General features: G+C 42.6%; 1 protein-coding gene across 3 annotated transcripts in view; it reads right to left on the reverse strand.

Annotated features, from left to right (window-relative positions):
• Window positions 1-13,420: 13,420 nt before the first annotated feature.
• NTN4 (netrin 4) overlaps window positions 13,421-21,567 on the reverse strand; it is a 40,873-nt gene continuing 32,726 nt past the window's right edge. For 2 of the 3 annotated variants that reach the window (XM_087934610.1, XM_087934611.1), the window contains 2 exons: window positions 16,023-16,193; window positions 13,578-15,244 (listed from right to left, as the gene is read on the reverse strand). In XM_087934610.1, coding sequence (XP_087790736.1) covers window positions 15,111-15,244; window positions 16,023-16,193 — 305 coding nt within the window. In that variant the 3' untranslated portion in view covers window positions 13,578-15,110. Of the gene's footprint in view, window positions 15,245-16,022; window positions 16,194-21,567 lie in introns of all 3 variants that reach the window. The other variant, XM_026698448.2, reaches the window with a different exon arrangement.

The raw sequence follows: 21,567 nt of genomic DNA on the forward strand, positions 1-21,567 counted from the left end.
ACACTGGTACTAGTAAATCTATCTGTGCATTAAAATTCGTTTCAAATATTTCCCTGGAAAGGATTTTCTTAGTATCATAGACTGGTTAGTAGGAATGGTAGCATGCTTGCTTGTGTTAATTTCTTTGCTTTTTTAAAAAAAGTTTCTTTAAACAAGGCAGCACATAACAATATTTAAGTAAATAAATAATAAACCTGCAAGGATTAAGTAGTTACTAATAGAATAACAAGTAAGCATCTGCCCTGCAAAATTGAAATTTTATTGGCTAGATATTTCACTAAGAAATCTTTATATTTTATTTATTTATTTGTCAAGAGTTTATAATATAACAGAAACAAGAACAAACGTAAGTTTAAATACAAGAAATAGGAACTAATAATTGGGGACAATAGGACAGGGATGGTAGGCACAATTGTGCGTTTATGCATGCCCCTTAAAGACCTCTTAGGAATGGGATGAGGTCAATAGAGGTTAGTTTGAGGGTAAAGGAGTGGGGGTTTGAGCAAGTAACAACAGAATCAGGTAGTGAGTTCCAGACATTGACCATTCAGTTGCAGAAATCGTACTTCTGACAAGCTTGGAGTGGTTTACATTTAGTTTATAGCCTTTGACCAGAAGATGGCACTCCAGGATAACCTTGGCTTACAGAAATGATTTTTTTTTTTTTCCCCCTCACCCCCACTCCACCCCAAATGAAGGCAAATATGTATCCCAGAATAATTTTGCAGGTTCCAATCTAGGTCAGTCAGTCATCCAAACCTTTGGATTTGTTCTGGAGCCCATCCTCAGGAAAATTCTCTCTCACCAGAATGTCGTCCCCCCCCCGCCCCCAGGTTTATCAGGTATAATTTTCTTGAAAATTTTCATTTTTATAACTTTAAGATGTCATTAAAATAATTATATTTTATTTATTTATTAGATTTTGAAAGAAAACAAGGGTTTCAGAAATCCAATATATATATTTTAAATTGTTTCTGCCTCTCAGTTAATAAAAGTCTCAAGACAGCTGAAAACAATTGAACGTTTGATTACATTTTTTTTTCTTCTGTTCATTTTTGTCCAATTCTCAGAGGTTGCCTGGACAAGTCCCTACAGTTTTCTTGGTACTTCTTTCCAAAAGTGGTTTATCACTGTTCCTTCCTAGGTTGAACAGAAAATGAGTGGTACCCTTCAGTGGGTCCCAGCCTTTTCTGCTGTGGTGCCCACCTTATGGAACATTCTTTCTCCCAAGATTAGATTAGCTCAATATCTTAGTATCTTCCAATATTTTGGAAGTTCCTTAAGACCTGCTTTCTTTATCAGGTTCTGGGTTCCCAAGGAACTGGAAACATGTTTGAATGGATTTATTGCTAAGATGGCCATTCTTATCATGTTTGAATAGGATTTGTATGTTTTATGTGTTTGTATCTGTTGTTTTTATATTCATTGTTTTATTTAATAGTTGTATGCCACCCAGAGTCACTTTCTGAGAGATGGGCAGATATGCAAATTTGATTAGTAAATAAATAAAAATAAATGTTTATGGAGCTTCTCAGTCATCCATGTTTGTCCTGACAGTGCTTTTTCAAAGGCAACAGGACTTTGTCTTTCCTTGAAAACTTTTCACTTCTCATCCAAGAAGCTTCTTCAGTTCTGACTGAAAGGTGGATGATGGAAGGATTTATATTCCTTGTCATCTGGTTGTTAGACTGTTTCTGAAAGTCTTTAAGGCCACTTGGAGGTTTATCTGTACCCTCAGGGTCACCTGAATGGTGCAAATGGGTGTAAAACTTTCTTGGAACCTCGGGGCAACCAAGGAATGCTCAGAGAATAGCAAATTTTATCTTCCCAAATATCCTCTTTACCACCTGCTTTCTGTGAATTCTAGGAACCTTGAACCCTTTTTCATTAGTTAACAGAAAAGGGCAAGTTACATCCCACTATGATATTTAGCTTTACCAGCTTGAAAAGATATAGTTTCAGCTCCAAAATGTGATTTTTATCTACCATTAACAATATATATTTAAACAGTGCAGCAAAATAATGTAAATTCCAAAATAAAACAAATTTTTGATTCAAAAGTTTCCTAACAATGACAAATATTACAACAATGAAATTGTACTAAAATGTTATCTAACTTTGATAATGTTTGAAATAATTATCCTTTGGAGCTGTAATAATATGAAATATATGTACACAGAGAGATGAAAATGGAGTAACCTTTTAATATCTTAATTGATAGTCAATTTTACGGACTTCATTAATTTATAATTTCAGCATTATAGTTAAAAGTAATTTATTTCAGATAATTCACTATTGGATAATTAATGTAAAATATTATTTTCATCTTCAGCTACATTTTTAAAATGATTTATTACTGTGCAGCTACTATACATCTGTTTTCCTTAGCTATATCTTTTTACCTCTTAAACATACTACTTGTAATTGTATGATAAATATAAATAACCTTAAGGTATCATATTTGAGGAGAAATTCCAATCCCTTGCTTGAATATATAACATTGCTAACATATTTTTTAAAAATGAGGAACTAGTTTCAAGATGATTACCTTTCCAGATTTTTAAATGATCAAAGAAATGGCACAAGGGAAAAATGAATAATCTTTGTTATTTAAATGTGGTTTATTAGACAGTGAGAGTTATTTTTTTTAAAAAAAATTAAGATAAACAAGCTAGATTCAATGGCATGTTTTAGTTAGTAGAACTCAATTCTGCTAAAGGACAGAGAAGAAAACTGCTTCTATGCAGTTTGAACATCTGTATCAGAAGGGTAAGACTTTGAAGGTATACATGTATATACAGGCAGAGGAGAATTGTAATTTCACTCTAATTGAAAGATAACATATCAATTATCCTTACTGTTAAGTTTGAGCAATGAGAGGCTGAACCAGAGCATGAGTGCAACAATACTTTATTATAACAATAAAGGGCTGACCGTGCTTGCCACGCCTGGAACTGGCTCGCAGCAATCAGCAACTGGTTGGACCCCGCAGCCAGCTTTTATAGCTGGCTGCTGGGGAGAACCAACCAATGAGGAAAGGGGGAAGAACGCCCACACAAAGTGAGTGGACCTGAGTGAGAACTCCTAGAGTTCTCAGGACATAACACCCCTTCCCCCCAGATGCGAACATGCATAATCTTTGAGGTAGGCAGGAGGTTTATGTTGGCGCCCGGAACGGCGTAGCTCTGGAACATCGTCTGTCTGTCCGGGGTCTGCCTGGGAAGGCAGAGTCGGCAAAGTGTCACCAGTGTGCCCCTCGGTTTGGGCCTGCCCGGGGCTCGTAGGGTTGATCACTGGGGATGTGCTCCCGTGAGACTGGATCGGGCTGGTCAACTGTCTGGGCGCCGCTGTCTGTGTTCGGGCTTTCGGAACCGGCTGTAGGTGTGAACTGATCGCTGGGCGTGATGTGGATGTGAGGCTGAGGATGAGGCCTCCCCTCGTCTTGTGCCTCTGGGTCCCTGCTGGCGATGGTGCTGAGGCGTCTACGCAGTTGGTCTATGTGCCTTCTCCAGACGCGGCCATCCTCCAGTCTGACCCGATACGACCGCGGCCCGGTGATGGCTACGATCTCTCCTGGGATCCACAGGGGGTCTCCAGCGAAGTTCCTCGCGAAAACTGGCTCCTGTAAGATAAAATGTCTAACCCCGATGTGGAAGCGAGGGAGAGTCAGGGCAGTATTGTGGGTGTAGTCTGTCCAATACAGTCCTCAGACGCCTGCCCATCAGGAGCTCAGCTGGGGACTTATTGGTGACTGAACAAGGAGTTGAGTGCTGGCTCATCAGGAACCGCGAGAGTTTGTGGTGCCAGTCATCCTTGTTGAACCTTGCCAGGGCTTCTTTAGTGGTCCTGACGGCCCTTTCAGCCAATCCGTTACTGGCAGGATGAAATGGGGCTGTGAAAATGTGGCGGATACCTAGGTTGGCAGCGAAACGGCTGAACTCAGTCGATGCGACTGTGGGCCATTGTCGGAGACAATGGAGTCGGGTAGCCCGTGCGTTACGAACAGGCGTGTTAACACGTTGGTGATTGCTAGTGTGGTGGTCGTGGATAGCTGTGCTACGTCAATCCATTTGGAATAGGCGTCCACGACCACTAGGAACATCTTCCCATGCAGAGGGCCGGCCAGGTCGATGTGAATTCTGGACCAAGGAGCGCTGGCGCTTTCCCATCTAGTAGGGGTGGCAATGGGGGGAGCAGGACGGGATTCCTGGCAAATGCTGCAGGAACTTACCCAATTGACAATGTCCTCGTCTAGACCCAGCCACCACACATAGCTGCGTGCTAACGCCTTCATTCTCACGATGCCAGGATGTCCCTCGTGCAACGCTTCCAGAACTCGGGTACGCAGTGAGGCCGGGATGACCACTCGAGTGCCCCATAGTAGACAGCCCTGCAGACTGGACAACTCCTGCATGCGAGTCTTAAAAGGCGTGAATTTGTTATCAACATTGCCACCCGGCCACCCCCTCCTCACCCAGTCGAGCACCTGGGCGAGCGTTTGGTCTGCCTTGGTTTTAGCAGCAATGTCCAGGGCAGTGATGGGTAGGTCCAACTGGGTGATCTCGAAAATAGCGTGGACAGGAGCAGGGTCTTCAGCCGGGGCTGGCAAGGGGCAGCGACTGAGTGCGTCAGCGTGGGACAGTGTTTTACCCGGGCGGTGTATAAGTCTGTAGGAGTAGGCTGCTAGGAAGAGAGTCCACCTTGTCATCCTAGGGGAGAGGACTTGAGGGGTCTGCTTGTCCCCGGCTAGTAGGCCCAGGAGGGGTTTGTGGTCCGTGACCAGCTCGAAAAAATGGCCAAAAAGGAATTCGTGAAATTTTTTCACGGCTGCAACAGCTGCTAGGGCTTCCTTATCGATCTGGCTGTAATTGCGCTCCGTTGCAGAGAGCGTCCTTGAGAAAAAGGCGATGGGAGCCTCGGCGCCATTGGGAAGCCTGTGACTTAGTACCGCCCCAATTCCAAAAGGGAGGCGTCTGCTGCCAGTACTAAAGGGAGGTTAGGGTCGAATTGAATAAGTACCGCCTCTGACGTGAGTAGTGATTTGACGGCGTGAAAGGCATGGTCTTCTTTGTGCCCCCAGTGCCACGGTGACTTTTTATCCAGTAATCTGTGTAGGGGTTCAGCTACTGATGCTTTATGGGGCAAAAAGGATGCGTAAAAGTTCAATAGCCCCAAGAACGCCTGTAGTTCAGTTTTGGAGGTTGGAATGGGTGCCTCGTGGATTGCCTTAACCTTGGACTCCAGGGGTGAATGCCAGAGGCGTCAATTTTATAACCCAGAAAGTCCACCTGTCTAGTGGCAATGGCACATTTTTCTTTTTTCAACTTGAGGCCATGCTGTCTGAACCTCTCTAACACAGCTCGAACTCTTTGGAAGAGTTGGGGTCTGTCCCTGGCCGAGACTAAGATGTCGTCGAAGTAGGGTACTACACCAGGGAGGCCCTGCAAAATCCGCTCCATGAGGGATTGAAAAATACCCGGGGCAACACTTACGCCAAATTGGAGACGCTTGCATCGGAAGGCACCCCTGTGAGTGACAATTGTCTGGAGTTCCGCTGTTTGGTTATCTACAGGGAACTGCTGATATGCTTGAGACATGTCCAATTTAGCAAAAATGCTGCCTGGTTCGAATGTGTGTAATAAGTGCTGGATGACGGGCACAGGATAAGCGCTAACTTGTAGAAATTTATTGATTGTCGTCTTGTAGTCCGAGCAAATTCTCAGGCTACCGTCTTTTTGAGGGTGTGACAATGGGCGTCTCCCACTTGGCGAAATCTGTTGGCTCAATGACCCCTTGTTTTAATAGTTTATCCAATTCCGCATCAAGTTTTGGCCGAATAGCAAATGGGACCCTACGCGGTTTTAGCCTGATTGGGACTGCTTGGGGGTCAACTGAGAATGAGATGGGGGTACCGTTATAACACCCCAGCTCTTCGCTGAATACGTCTGAGTAATCAGCGAATAAGGAGTCAGTGTCTGAGGTTGAGACAGCATGGACTCCTGTTAGCCCTAGGCCGAGATGGGGAAACCAATCGAGCCCCAATAAGGTGGGTAGATTGCCGTTAACTACCACTAGAGGTAGGTGACCTTTAAAAGCTTTAAAACTGACAAGAAACTTGCCTCTGTCGATTACAGGAATGGTCTTCCCCTGGTAGTCCTTCAGGCCAAACTGGCATCTCTGGAGCCGGCTAGTGGATAGGCTTGGTTGGAGCCTCTTAAGGGTGTTCCACGAGATAATTGAGAGCGCTGACCCTGTGTCAACCTCCATGCGGCACGGTTTACCTTCTAGGGAAACGGAGAGAGAAATTTTACTAACAGTGTGGCAAGTGTGCTTGGCAAGGTGGTGCGTGCAACAGTTCAATACTCGCCTCTGTGGTCCCGAGTGCGAGGGAGGGTGCCTTTGTGCTGCGCTTTGGGGGGCTTGGCAGACTCTCGCGATGTGTCCCCTTTTATGGCAGTTATTGCAGGTGGCTCCTTTAAACTTGCAGGTGGCCCTCTGATGAGATCCCCCACAGGCTAGGCACAGGGTGATGTGCTTGGGTGGACCAATGTTTTCTTGTTTGGCTCCTACCTGTGGCCGTCTGTCATTGGAGAGGCGGTGGACTTCGTTTTCATCACTGATGGTTTCCTCTGCTACCACCTCCTCGGAGTGGACTGGAAGTGATGTCAGCTTGGCACTTGGGCCCTGGATTTCGGTGGCTGAGTTTGTTGCCAGCTCAGCTGCTAAGGCCTCCTCGACTGCTAGTGCGAGGTTGAGGTCTTTTTTTGCGAGAAGGCGCCTTTGCAGGTGGAGGTCCTTGACCCCGCAGACTAATTGATCGAGGAGCATGTCCTCCAGGTAGGTTCCAAACCCACAATGCAGTGCTGCTGTTCTGAGAGCAGCCATATATTGATTGATGGTCTCCTTGCTCGATTGCTTCCTCATACGGAAGGTGAATCTCCTGGCAATCTGTGAGGGCCTGGGGGAATAGTGGTTAGTGAGAATTTCAAGTAACTCAGACCACGGAACGTTTTTCAACTCACGAGGAGCCACGAGCGCCGTGGCAGTATCGTAGACGGTGGCTCCACAGTAGATTAGGAAATACGATTTTTTCCGATGCTCTCCCGCATCCGCCAGGCCAACTGCATCGATATAATGATTAAAGCGGTTCTTATACGATTCCCACTTCTCCTCGTCTGGTTTGAACGCCGGGAAGACTGGATTGGAACTCATGGTGCTGGGACCGGTTGAACAACCTGTGGAAAAAATCTCTCTGGGGCAGCAGACGATGTTTTAGTGCCCGTGGTGGGCAAGTGATTTCAGCTCAGGAGAGGCTGTTTGCAATCCTCTCTTTCTCTCTGGGTTAACCACGTTTGGCTGTTAGCCGTTGATGGCGTTTGGATTCGCGCCTGTGTGGGCGTCAGTGACTGGCTACAGCGCTGTGCTGTACCTTTTAGGTTTGAAATTCAAATGACAACCGTTTGAATTTCGCGCCTGATACTGAGCGGCTGCGGCTCGCAGCGCTTCACTTTCCCTGTAGCTGGGCTAACAAGCGGCTACAGACGCTTCTAACTTTCGATTCTGACCGCTCTCTCCGGCTGCGGATCAGCGTTTCTCTTATCGCCGGCCGATCGCTCTCTCTGGGCTGCGGATCGGCGGCTAGTGACTCAGCGGTTGCATGGTGCTTCTGGTAGCCATCCCATCCTCGTCGCCAGTGTTAAGTTTGAGCAATTAGAGGCTGAACCAGAGCATGAGTGCAACAATACTTTATTATAACAATAAAGGGCTGACCGTGCTTGCCACGCCTGGAACTGGCTCGCAGCAATCAGCAACTGGTTGGACCCCGCAGCCTGCTTTTATAGCTGGCTGCTGGGGAGAACCAACCAATGAGGAAAGGGGGAAGAACGCCCACACAAAGTGAGTGGACCTGAGTGAGAACTCCTAGAGTTCTCAGGACATAACACTTACATATCTGTTTTCCAGTGTTGCATTTCTCTTTCTAAAGTTATAAGCAATCATTTAAAGCAGCAGTCCCCAAATTTTGGAGCACCAGGGACCAGTTTTGTGGAGATAGGTTTCTCCACGGACTGTGGGAGGCGTGCTTTCATGTGTTGCTTGCATCCTGTGGATGGGGCTTCTTCACTTGTTTGAGTGGTCCAGTTTATGGCATGCTGCGGACCAGTGCCAGTCCATGGACCGGGAGTTGGGGACCCTTGATTTAAGGAATAGTTCTTACAAGATAGTTACAGTATAATAGAAATACAAAAGCTGCAATCTTACAGAAACATACATTGGATAAGCCTAAGAAGACAAGGTTTTTCCAAATTTCAACTTAAGATTCTCAATGGATGCAAAGCCTTATATAAGGTTTTTGGCTGAACTTGGATCCAGAGCATCTCACTCCAAACATGGAGACAAATGGAAAGATCTAAAATTGATTTAGATTACTTGAAAACGTTTCCTACTATTCTTTTTCTAGCCTCTTTAGCATAATATAGCTGTTCAACTCTCTCTATGTAGAAATTTCCTGATTCTTTGTGAAATTCTTTCCACTTGCTTTTTAAAGATTTTTTTCCCAGAAATCATATGTATTACAAAGCACTGAAAAGTTGTTGACTTTTTGGTATCATTTTAAATAGGAAAATGGTATTAACCTCTTTGCATCATATTTAAAGATAAAACTCTAGTACTGTAATTAATTATATATAATGGCTCTGTTTACCTATATGGAAGAAAAAATGAGAAAATCAGCAATATGTAGAATTGCTGGAAATAAGACATTCAGCAATTTGGAACTGGTAATAAAAGATACAGAGCCTTTTTATTTTCCTCTTGGAAAAACTCTGTAATGCTATTTCTTGATTTTTTTTTCAGTCCTTGAAACCAAGCCCAAATATCATTTTTCACCTCTTTTAAAATCATTTTAAGGTGACATTCAGATACTTGGTTTGCATCTATGCTGTGTAATAATGGTGTTAATTTGAATGGAATACATATGCAATATGTAAATAGTTGACTCAAGGCAATTGTTCCATTCACATGAACGGACCTTTTAAGCTTCTCTGCCCTTTCTGCCCTGTTGTTGAATAAAATAATAAAGAAAAGATCCTATTGTTTTTTTGTATGTGAAGTCTAACTTAAATGTATTTGCTGAACCAAGAGAATTCAGTAACTTATTGCTGCTTAAGTAGCTTAGTACAATATCTATAAATAAACGATTGAAAGAGCAGTGCTTTGAGGAAGGGTGTGTTGAAGTTAGACTCTCTTTAATGTCTCAACAACAGTAGGATCTTTCCCAGACATGCAGCAAGAAGTCTTGCCACTGATGCAATGGGGTACAATTAAGTTAGACCTTTTCCCCTCCGACTGTGCTGCCCTGAACGCTCACATAGCAAGGAATTCAAGGTTTTAATTCAAACCACCCAGCAGATTTTCAGGTAGAACCCATGTTAAGTGAGTCCAGTCATTTAACTCAGCACAACAAGAGACATTAGGCAGAAATCCAGTCTCAATAGAACACAAACAGAGTCCAAAGTCAGGATCAGCTTGTGGAGAACCTGCTCCTTCAATTGTTAGGATTCTTGCCTCATCCCAGTTCTTCACTACCCTGAAAGCTGTCTTTTAAGAGAAAGATACTTTATAAGTTTGCAGGTCCTCTTCTTAGAATATTTAAGGAGGATTTTTATATGTACTATGTTCAAATAAATGGGTAAAATAATGTAAGGATATGGGTGAAAAAGTGCAAAAATATTTTATTTATGCATGTAGTGCCATTGGAGCATTATTATTTTTTTGTTTCTGTAAGATATGTGGCAGCTCAGGTGGCATAGTGATTCTATGCCCCCTTTCCTAATCTTTGTAACTACAATTGGTAGAGGACAAGGCAATCATAGATCTTTTTCAAATGCTTTGAAATATTAGGAATAGAAAGGGTGATGGTGTAGAAATGTCTTTAGAATTATTTTAATTTAAGGAATAAATGGAGTAGAGAATACTGATAAGGATTACTTAGACTGCATTTTTCAACAAATAACTCTTCCTAAGTTTGAATTCCAAATGAATGCATCCGAACCTTTCTTTTCCCATAACAATTTAAAAGCAACTAAGAAGATATTCTTGTTTACCATTCGTAGAAATGGTACTGTAGACTGAAATCTTCAATAAAAATATGTCTCACTAGGCTGTCGTTCACTGGCTTGGCTTCAGAATGGAGAATGTCATGCTAATTTAGCTAGATATTTTGGGGTTTTAGTTGTGATTTGCTTCATTACTGTTATTTGCCCAGGGATTAACTGAATAAAAGTTCTCAATACGCTATTTCTTAAAACCATCAGCATACTATTTTCTCAAGAGATAATAATTTTGCTTAGTATGATGCTCTAGAAAATCTAACAAAATATTGAAATGAAAACATTTAGGCTTGAAACAGTGAAGGAGACAAACTTCATAGTTAAAGAAAGCAATGGTGTTTGTATAGTTTGGAAAAATGTGTTGGGTCTGTTGTTTGGCTGCAGAGAAACACGTACAAGGTGGTAAAAATGTCAAGGTCATAATGTTCATAAAAGTCTCTTGACCAGTTAGGAATTTTTATTAATTCTTTAAATGCAAATACCATGGCACTGTGGACAAGTTCCATACCTCCTGCAGAGCAAAAGGTGGAAAATTATAATTAGCTTTTCAGAAGTGAATGTTACATACGAAGCACAAGAAGCCAAATTTTTTTGTTTAAAATCTAAATACAACTGTATCTCTTAAATTGAGAACTTTCCAGATTATCAATATTAGAACATCTTATTCTTACAGTAAAAGTAAAAGACTTTTGGGGCCAACAAGATTTGCTCTTGTTTCAGGGATGCTAAATACATTTCTTCACTTTTCATATATCAAAAGAGAAGAATACGTATTTTTCCGCTTTGACAATTTAATGTTATATGTATTCCTGGAATTCTTATTGAGAAATAACTAGTTTTCTGAGAGATCTAGCAAAGGTGGTTTTTCTATAAGCCTCTAACTATTTAAACACTTGTAGAATAGGAATGAAATGTGCTATTTGTCTGAAATTGATACAGAAAGGGAAAAATTCTTTCCCAAGTGGTTCTCCTCACAAATGTTTTTCTGGCTGTTGAGCTTATATAAGGGAACACTTCTGTACCTAATTGGCTATCCCTAAACCTATCTTAATCTTTTTGCTTAAAAAACAGAAAATCTTAGCCTTCCAGGAGGATGTTAAAAACTTGGCTTTTTCCCAAATAGTAGAGCCAAGATAAGGAAGTGCAATATATGTATACATTTTAACATTTAACCATAATCCTAAGAAAGCTAATAGGGTATGCAAAATTCTTTTTCAAGATACTTGTTTCTGCATATTTTTTTCAAGTTAGGTGAAATGAACTTTTAAAGCAAATTCTGTGGCATAAATCGTACTGTCCTAAGAGTTAAATTGCAATTATCCAGGTAATATGAAGACTAGAACAGAAGTGGGTTATATGCAGTGTACGGTAATAATTAAATTCACATAAGAGGCACTGTCAAAAGAGTCAGATAAATTCTAGCATTAAATCACAGCTAATATATATCAAAATAACTCTTGGCTATGAAGTACTTTATATTACATGCAAAATTAATAATCTCCTTGATTACAATGCATTAAGTAGTTTGTATAAACACAAGCACATATCCATCTTAATTCTTTGAATAATTGGGTGAATTGGAGGCTATTTATGTTCTGTTTTGCATTTTCTCTATATTAAATTGCAAACCATTATTTTAAAGTAAGAATTGCCCTGAGTGAATCAGAAAAGTTCTTTATAAACAAACTAAGAAAGAGAGTAAATCAGTGGCTATTAGAAATGTGGTCTTTGTCTGAACTTTCTCATATTTATTGAAGAAGTTGTTATGTTTTTGCACAGTTCAAAAAAAGAATCAAGATGGAAATTATTGCAATAAAATATTGGTAAAGGAAAGGTGATATACCCCCTTAGCCAGAGGTGGTATTCAGCAGATTCTGACCAGTTCTGGAGAACTGGTAGCGGAAATTTTGAGTAGTTCAGAGAACCAGCAAATCCCACCTCTGACTGGCCCTGCCCCCATCAATTCTCCACCTCCTGAGTCCCAGCTGATTGGCTGTGTCTTCTTTGGTTGCCCTGCACTGGAGAATGGAGCTGGAAAGCAGGTTAGTAGGGTGGGGAGGGAATGGGGATTTTGCAGTATCCTTCCACTGCCACTCCCACCAAGCCACTCCCACCAAGCCACACCCACAGAACTGGTAGTAAAATATTTTGAATCCCACCACTGTCCTTAGCCTTTGACTCAGGACAAAGCATAAGATAAATGGGAAGCAAAGTAAGCAGGAGATGGTACTTTTTCTTGCTTGACATTGCAACAGGAGCCTAGCATTTCGGTCACAGTAGCAGCATATTTAGCTTCAAAATCATGGCATGCTAAATATTTTAATTTCTAATCTTTTGCTTTGTACAGTAGATTACAGTGTACTAATATTTCAGTATGTCTTGAAGTTTTTCCATATATAGAATATTTCCAGAAATATTTGCCTACTTGTTTTTCTTTCTATGGCTCCCCACCCCTCTCTCATTAATGTGGAACAGTAGTAAATATTTCCTTACTGAATTGTGGGAAAAGACTTGACCTTTCTGCAAGGTTAGATTTCAGAACTGAAGAAAACCAGTAAGAAAATATAGAAACTCTGAGTAGCAGCAAGTATGGTTGCTCATCTCTTCAGTGTGATCTTTAAAGGTAGGGGGTAATTCTAAAAAAAATCACTTGACTGTATTTAATTGAATATCTAAAAATATAGGCTGCAGATTTGTTCCAAAACTATCCGTTATTTATGGCAATCTTAGCTCTCCATTTAGATACTGTAGTAGAACTAGATTTTCCGTCATTTTTAGTAAAAGGAAGATATAGTCCTCGGAAGTAATTATATTAAAATTCAACCTTGTTCATATAATTTCCCACTGAAAACTATCTGGGCACTTGCATATTTGCAAGGCTGAGATATGCACCCAAACATAGTCACTTGAATGAAAGATGATAATTGTCAAGCAAGTGTAAACATCCTTCACTTAATTGCAACCTAGAGAGGAGCAAACCAACCCTTCACAGAAAGAGCAAGTTACTGCAAATAATTTTGTACATTTTTTTCTTGATTAAAATTTGAAAGATCATCTAAATGACTATAGAAGAGCAATTACTTATAGATAACTGTGATACTATGACTGTGACCGTCATATATTACAGTTAATTTCAAGCAGGAACCTATAATACTTGCATTTAGTCCTACAATACAAATAAGACTGCAGTCCTGTATACATGTATCTTAGTGTAAGGTCTGTGAGTCTCAGCAGGACTAATTTATCTGTTAATGGGTGTATATTTGTATGTAACCATCAAGTGTACAAAGCCATGGATGACTGTTTTATTTACATTGTATGGTGCCTTTGCCTTTATTTTTTGTATGTTCATTTGCCCTAATCCTAGTGACCAGTATTACAATTTGAATACACATAAAATTTTCAAATATTTTCCACTTAAGATTTTGACAGGTTATGCTATTGCAAAAACATATCATGACAATTTTTAGAATTGTAACATATTTATTATATACATAAAGTAGAAAAACAACATCTAAAACAGTATCATTTTTTAGAATCCATAGGATCACAGTAAAAAATAACAGATGAGCCATGGATGACTGTTTTATTTACATTGTATGGTGCCTTTGCCTTTATTTTTTGTATGTTCATATAAATAGGATATTTTGGTGCTTATGTTTGTGTTAATAGAACAATGTAGATACCAGTGATGAAGTTCGAGATATATAAAATATATGCAATTTTGGAAGAGTATGTACACCATATGTAGAAGCAGAAGATGACAATTTAAGAAAACAGTTGAAATCTAAATATTACAAAACTAAAAACTAAGGCCAGCATTGTGCTAGGAAAGTTCATCACACTTTTCATAAACTTCCATTGGTTTTTTTTATGTTTACTCTTATCATAACTGATACCAAGCAAATAAAATTATTATTTTGAAGTTGGTGCTCCACTGTAAATACAATATATTCTTTTTCACAAGTTATCTTTAGTTTTTCTGAATGGCTTTTGCTATGCTTTAAGGAAAGCAATTATCCTAGTAGGTTTAGCAAGATTCTGTTCCCTCATCCTTTCTCCTATGCTGTCCCTGTTCCCCAAAATTAGATTGCTCACACTGGAAAGGGGAAGGCAATAAAGTGCTTTATATATAAAATATTTGAAGTCAAAATTCTACTAAAGGGATAGATTCCATTTTTATTACTTGTTTTAAGTGCTCATGACTGCAACATCCCGCACAATCCCCCAAAAGCCATTGATTTAACCAATTTGAGTCAGCATTCTTTTATATTTCAGTGAAGATTCTATGCACTACTTTTATAAATTTGATCATTAATACATTGGTCATTTCCATTTATATCTACAGAAACCTGAATATAAACCTAACCAAATTCCCCTTTATGATTGCAATACACTAACTAATGTAATATTCAGTTAATCTCGTTCATTACAACAGTACAATCCATCGCAAGTGTATATACATATTTCCAAAGAAGAAAATGAAAGCTTCAACTTTTAGATTATCCATACATTTCTGTGCAACTTAAATAAAACATTTAAATTGGATATTAAATCTATATGAGAACTTTAAGGAAGTAATGACAAAGCAAATTCTGCCAAATTAATGGGTTTTATTTTTAAGTATCTTGGTCCAGTCCAGAGAAAAAACTGTGAGGAAATTCTGTTCACAAAATGCTTTGTGAAACTGATGATTGTTAATAAAATGAAAATGCTAGAGCTGCAGGAATGCAGATGTGGATGTATACCTTATTACTCACTTGTAGATTGTTACATTTAGTTCATACTTCTCAGCCTACTGCATAGAAAAAGGGGATTGTGTAAGAAAGCTCAACTATTTCTGCAATCTGAAATGGGGTGTTTTGAGTCAAGGTGAACGGCCTATGAATTAAAGTTCTTTTTATACTACATTTGGCACTGTTCCCTCACATTCCAGTTTTAATCTAAGAGGTTGTTCATAAAGTTTTACACATATGTTTTTATGCATAAACAAATGTCCTTTCAGACACATTTTTTAAAAACCTGTAAGATCTTTTTCCTCAGAGCTGATTTCCACTGATGAACAAAGCTTTTCATATTGACTATCAGTCTGCTTGTATGAACATCTTCATATCCTGCCACAAGATATTTCAATCCTGCCGATAAAATAGACATATGCTATATCTTAATTATTTGTGCTTAACTTATATTGGATAAATATTACTTATCATGAAAGATTAAAAAATTAGTTAATTACAAGCAAAGGAGAAATAATGTACATGAGAGTACTGCTGTAAATTATCCAGAGTCACTTCAGTGAAATAGGTTGTGTGGAAATTTAATAAATAAAATTAAAATAAAGTAGTTTTAGATAGAATTTTCATCATGTTTACTGTAACAAATGCAATGCTTGATTGCCAGTTAGTCAATATATTTTTGTTATTTCTGCAACAGTCATAAGTGTGAAAAATGGTCATAAGTCACTTATTTCAGTGCCATTGTAACTTTGAATGGTCATTCCACACAAAGTACCAACAAAAGAGGGGGGAAAAAAACTCCAGAGAAGTTCCTGAGACAGGAAGTCTAGTCCTACCAAGAATGTAATAAGGGTTAACAGAGAGACAGTTTCTGTAAGCAACACCAGAATGTTTCCTTCCTGCCTTCTTTACAGGATTAGGCCAGTAATTTCTTCTAACAGCTGGTTCTCCTAACTGCATCAAATGTTAACATCCAGTTCTAGCAAATAGGTGCAAATTGGTAGAATCCCACCCCTGGCAGTATGGCAGTTTCATTTTCAGAAGCATCAAGCTTTTAGCACATGGAACAAAATGAAATTTATGTAAATATACAAACTATCTGTATAATTTATACAATCAATTAATATAATTAAGATTTTATGAAATAAACATGAAATAAATATATATAAAAACTTACCAGGATTAAGTATTGGGCAGGTACAACCTCTGTTAGTCCATGATTCTGGGTAAAGGATCCGTTTTCCTTGGGAAATCTTCAGTTTTGTAGATTTCAGTACTTTCTGGATCATCACATTGACTTCAGCATGAGACCCTTTATCATGAGCAGATAAAATCTTTGCCTTTACCACTGTGGGAAGACAATTTCAGAAGGAAGAATATATCTTCTCTTTTTATTCCACTGGAATGGAACGAAACATAAATATTGACAAAAACAGTATGTGCAGTGTAAATAGATCCTTTCAGAATTATTTTTACTTACTGTTAAAAGCCGTACAGTGATGTTTTATGTATTTCCATATTCCATTGTACACTGCATAATGCATATACACACATGCATACACATACACAAATATATGTGAAACAAGAAGAGAGAAATCCATTGAAATAGTGTGAGATCCTATCTTTAATACAAGGTTACAACTATAATGGAGCTTGCCCATCATGGTCATGGGTTGAGAGGAGGTTCAGTAAATGAATCAGGGTCATTAAGTGTGCAAGGTACACATTAGGTGTACCTTAGGATGGGGAAGACCTTGGGTGGCCTAATGAAGGACCAAAATCACCTGCCTCCAGCGTCCCAAGGCCTCCTCCCATCCACTAAGATAACCCATGCTCTATTTCCCACCCTTTGTGGTCCTCACAGCTGTTTGGGAGTTCTCCATATCAATCCCCTGATACTGATTGGTCACTTTTTAAAACTCTCCAGTGCTCGGATGTCAGAGTAGGAAAGGAGGTGACTCCATTGCTGGACCATGTGACAGAAAAGTGGCCAATTTTTTCTCAGACACTGGCAAAACTGTTTTCCTTTTGTCGCTAAACAGTAGCCTTCTCTCCCCTCTGGAAATAATGGTGTGAAGACAATGGGAAATCTCGCCTTCCTATCTGCTTGTCTCCTTTTAGTGAACATATGCAGACAATGAGAATGCAAGCATGTAGGTAGGTAGGCTGCATGCGTTCACTGGGAAGAGGCAAGCAGATAGGAAGGCGAGATTTGCCATTGGTTGCATGCTTCCCCCTCCCCTCCCATTATTTTCAGAGCAGTGATGGGATTCAATTGTTTTTACTACCAGTTCTGTGGGCGTGGCTTGGTGGGCGTGGCAGGGGAAGGATACTGTAAAATTTCCAGTCAGAGGTTGTATTTGCTGGTTCTCCAAACTACTCATAATTTCCATTACCGGTTCTCCAGAACTGGTCAGAACCTGCTAAATACCACCTCTGTTCCAGGGAGGAGAGAAAGGTAGCATTTAGCGACAAAAGGCTACTGTAAGTGTTAAGTTTGAGCAATGAGAGGCTGAACCAGAGCATGAGTGCAACAATACTTTATTATAACAATAAAGGGCTGACCGTGCTTGCCACGCCTGGAAATGGCTCGCAGCAATCAGCGACTGGTTGGACCCCGCAGCCTGCTTTTATAGCTGGCTGCTGGGGGGAATCAACCAATGAGGAAAAGGGTAATAACGCCCACACAAAGTGAGTGGACCTGAGTGAGAACTCCTAGAGTCCTCAGGACATAACACCCCTTCCCCCCAGATGCGAACATGCATAGTCCTTGAGGTAGACGGGGGGTTTGTGTTGGCGCCCGGAACGGCGCAGCTCGGGAGCATTGTCTGTCTGTTCAGAACCAGTCTGTGACGGTTGAGCCGGCAGTGTGTCGCCAACGCGCTCACCGGATTGGGCATCCTCGGAACTCACAGGGTTGGATACTGGGGGCGAGTTCCCGTGGGCTGGATCAGGCTGGTCAACTCTCGGGGCGCTGTTGTCCGAGTTCGGGCTGACCGGAACGGCTGTTGGTGCGGACTGGACGTTGGGTGCGATGAGGCTGAGAGGCGGATGAGGCGGTTCCCCTTCGTCTGGTGATTCTGGATTTCTGCTGGCAAGGGTGCTGTGGCGCCTCCGCAGTTGGTCTATGTGCCTCCTCCAGACGCGACCATCCTCCAGCCTGACCCTATACGATCTTGGCCCGGTGATGGCGATGACCACGCCTGGTATCCATAGTGGGTCCCCGGCGAAATTCCTCGCGAATACAGGCTCCTGTAACATAAAATGTCTAACCCCCGAAGTGGAAGCAAGGGGAGAGTCAGGGCAGTAATGTGGGTGAAGTCTGTCCAATACAGTCCTCAGGCGCCGGCCCATCAGGAGCTCCGCTGGGGACTTATTGGTGACTGAACAGGGGGTTGAGTGCTGGCTCATCAGGAACCGTGAGAGTTTGTGGTGCCAGTCATCCCTGCTGAACCTGGCGAGGGCTTCTTTGGTGGTCCTGACGGCTCTTTCCGCCAAACCATTACTGGCAGGGTGAAAAGGGGCTGTGAAAATGTGGCGGATGCCCAGGTTGGCAGCAAAACGGCTGAACTCTATAGATGCGAACTGTGGGCCATTATCGGAGACGATGGAGTCGGGTAGCCCATGCGTAACGAACAGGCGCGTTAACACATTGGTGATTGCTAGTGTGGTGGTCGTGGATAGCTGTGCTACATCAATCCATTTGGAATAAGCATCCACGACCACTAGGAACATCTTCCCATGCAAGGGGCCGGCCAGATCGATATGGATTCTAGACCAAGGGCCGCTGGCGCTCTCCCATCTGGTAGGGGTGGCAATGGGGGGAGCAGGACGGGATTCCTGACAGATGTTGCAGGAACTTACCCAATTGACAATGTCCTCGTCTAGACCCAGCCACCACACGTAGCTGCGTGCTAATGCTTTCATTCTCACGATGCCAGGGTGTCCTTCATGCAACGCCTCCAGGACTCGGGTACGCAGCGAGGTCGGAATGACCACTCGAGTGCCCCATAGTAGACAACCCTGCAAACTTGACAGCTCCTGCATGCGAGTTTTAAATGGAGTTAATTTGTTATCAACGATGCCACCTGGCCACCCCCTCCTCACCCAGTCGAGCACCTGGGCGAGCGTTTGGTCTGCCTTGGTTTTGGCGGCGATGTCAAGGGCGGTGATGGGCAGGTCCAACTGGGTGATCTCGAAAATGGCGTTGACAGGAGCGGGGTCTTCAGCCGGAGCGGGTAAGGGGCAGCGACTGAGAGCGTCGGCATGGGACAGTGTTTTGCCTGGGCGGTGAATAAGTTTGTAGGAGTAGGCCGCTAGGAAGAGTGTCCACCTTGTCATTCTAGGGGAAAGGACCTGAGGGGTCTGTTTGTCCCCAGCCAGTAGGCCCAGGAGGGGCTTATGGTCCGTAACCAGTTCGAAAGAATGGCCAAAAAGGAATTCGTGAAACTTTTTCACGGCCGCAACAGCTGCTAGGGCTTCCTTGTCGATCTGGCTGTAATTGCGTTCCGTGGCCGAGAGCGTCCTTGAGAAAAAGGCGATGGGAGCCTCAGCGCCATTGGGAAGTCTGTGACTAAGGACCGCCCCAATTCCAAAAGGGGATGCGTCTGCTGCCAGTACTAAAGGAAGGTTAGGGTCGAATTGGATAAGCACCGCCTCTGACGTGAGTAGTGATTTGACGGCGTTAAACGCCTGGTCTTCTTTGTGCCCCCAGTGCCATGGTGACTGTTTGTCCAATAATCTGTGAAGGGGTTCGGCTACTGAGGCTTTGTGGGGCAAGAAGGATGCGTAAAAGTTCAGCAGCCCCAAGAAGGCTTGCAGCTCTGTTTTGGAGGTTGGAGTGGGAGCCTCGTGGATTGCCCTGACCTTGGACTCCAGGGGGTGAATGCCAGAGGCGTCAATTTTATAACCCAGAAAGTCCACCTGTCTAGTGGCAATGGCGCATTTTTCTTTTTTTAACTTGAGGCCATGCTGTCTGAACCTCTCTAACACTGCTCGCACTCTCTGGAAAAGTTGGGGTCTGTCCCTGGCCGAGACCAAGATGTCGTCGAAGTAGGGTACTACACCAGGGAGGCCCTGTAAAATCCGTTCCATGAGGGACTGAAAAATCCCTGGGGCAACACTTACGCCAAATTGGAGACACTTGCATCGGAAGGCACCCCTGTGAGTGACGATGGTCTGGAGTTCCGCTGTTTGGTTATCAACAGGGAACTGCTGATACGCTTGAGACATGTCCAATTTAGCGAAAATACTGCCCGGCTCGAATGTGTGCAATAAGTGCTGAATGACGGGCACAGGGTAGGCGCTAACTTGTAAATATTTATTGATTGTTGTCTTGTAGTCCGAGCAAATTCTCAGGCTACCATCTTTTTTGAGGGGTGTGACGATGGGCGTCTCCCACTTGGCGAAATCTGTTGGCTCAATGACCCCTTGTTTTAATAGTTTATCTAATTCAGCGTCTAGTTTTGGTCGAATAGCAAATGGAACTCTACGCGGTTTTAGTCTGATTGGGACTGCCTGGGGGTCAACTGTGAATGAGATGGGGGTTCCGTTATAACACCCCAGCTCTTCGCTGAACACATCTGCGAAATCAGCGAATAAGGAGTCAGTGTCTAAGGTTGAGACAGCATGGACTCCTGTTAGCCCTAGGCCGAGGTGGGGAAACCAATCGAGCCCCAATAAGGTGGGTAAATTGCCGTTAACTACCACTAGAGGTAGGTGACCTTTAAAAGTTCTAAAACTGACAAAAAACTTGCCTCTGCCGATCACAGGAATGGTCTTCCCCTGGTAGTCCTTCAGGCCGAACTCGCATCTTTGAAGCCGAGTGGTAGATAGGCTGGGGTGGAGCCTCTTGAGGGTGTTCCACGAAATTATTGAGAGCGCTGACCCTGTGTCAACCTCCATGTGGCACGGTTTACCTTCTAGGGAAACGGAGAGAGAAATTTTACTAACAGTGTGGCAAGCACGCTTGGCAAGGCGGTGCGTGCGACAGTTTAATACTTGCCTCTGAGGTCCCGAGTGCGAGGGAGGGAGTCTGTGTGCAGCGCTTTGGGGGTTTGGCAGACTCTCGCGATGTGCCCCTTTTATGGCAGTTGTTACAGGTGGCTCCTTTAAACTTGCAGGTGGCCCTTTGATGCGATCCCCACAGGCTAGGCACAGTGTGATGTGCTTGGGTGGACCGGTGTTTTCTTGTTTGGCCCCTACCTGCGGCCGTTTGTCGTAGGCGAGGCGGTGGACATCGTTTTCGTCGTTGAGGTTTTCCTCTGCTACCACCTCCTCGGAATGGACTGGGAACGATGCCAGCTTGGCGCTTGGGCCCTGTATTTCGGTGGCTGAGTTCGTTGCCAGCTCGGCTGCCAGGGCCTCCTCGACTGCTTGTGCGAGGTTGAGGTCTTTTTTTGCTAGAAGGCGCCTCTGTAGGTTGAGGTCCTTGACCCCACAAACTAATTGATCGAGGAGCATGTCCTCCAGGTATGTTCCAAACCCGCAGTGCAGGGCTGCTGTTCTGAGGGCGGCCATATATTGATTGATGGTCTCCTTACTCGATTGCTTCCTCATACGAAAAGTGAACCTCCTGGCGATCTGTGACGGCCTGGGAGCATAGTGGTTAGTGAGGATCTCAAGCAACTCGGACCACGGAACGTTTTTCAACTCTCTAGGAGCTACGAGTGCTGCGGCAATATCGTAAACGGTGGCTCCGCAGTAGATTAGGAAATAGGATT

Source organism: Pseudonaja textilis, chromosome 5, assembly GCF_049901715.1.
Source record: "Pseudonaja textilis isolate UNSWEBS1 chromosome 5, rPseTex1.2, whole genome shotgun sequence".
NCBI classification, from domain to species: Eukaryota; Metazoa; Chordata; class Lepidosauria; order Squamata; family Elapidae; genus Pseudonaja; species Pseudonaja textilis.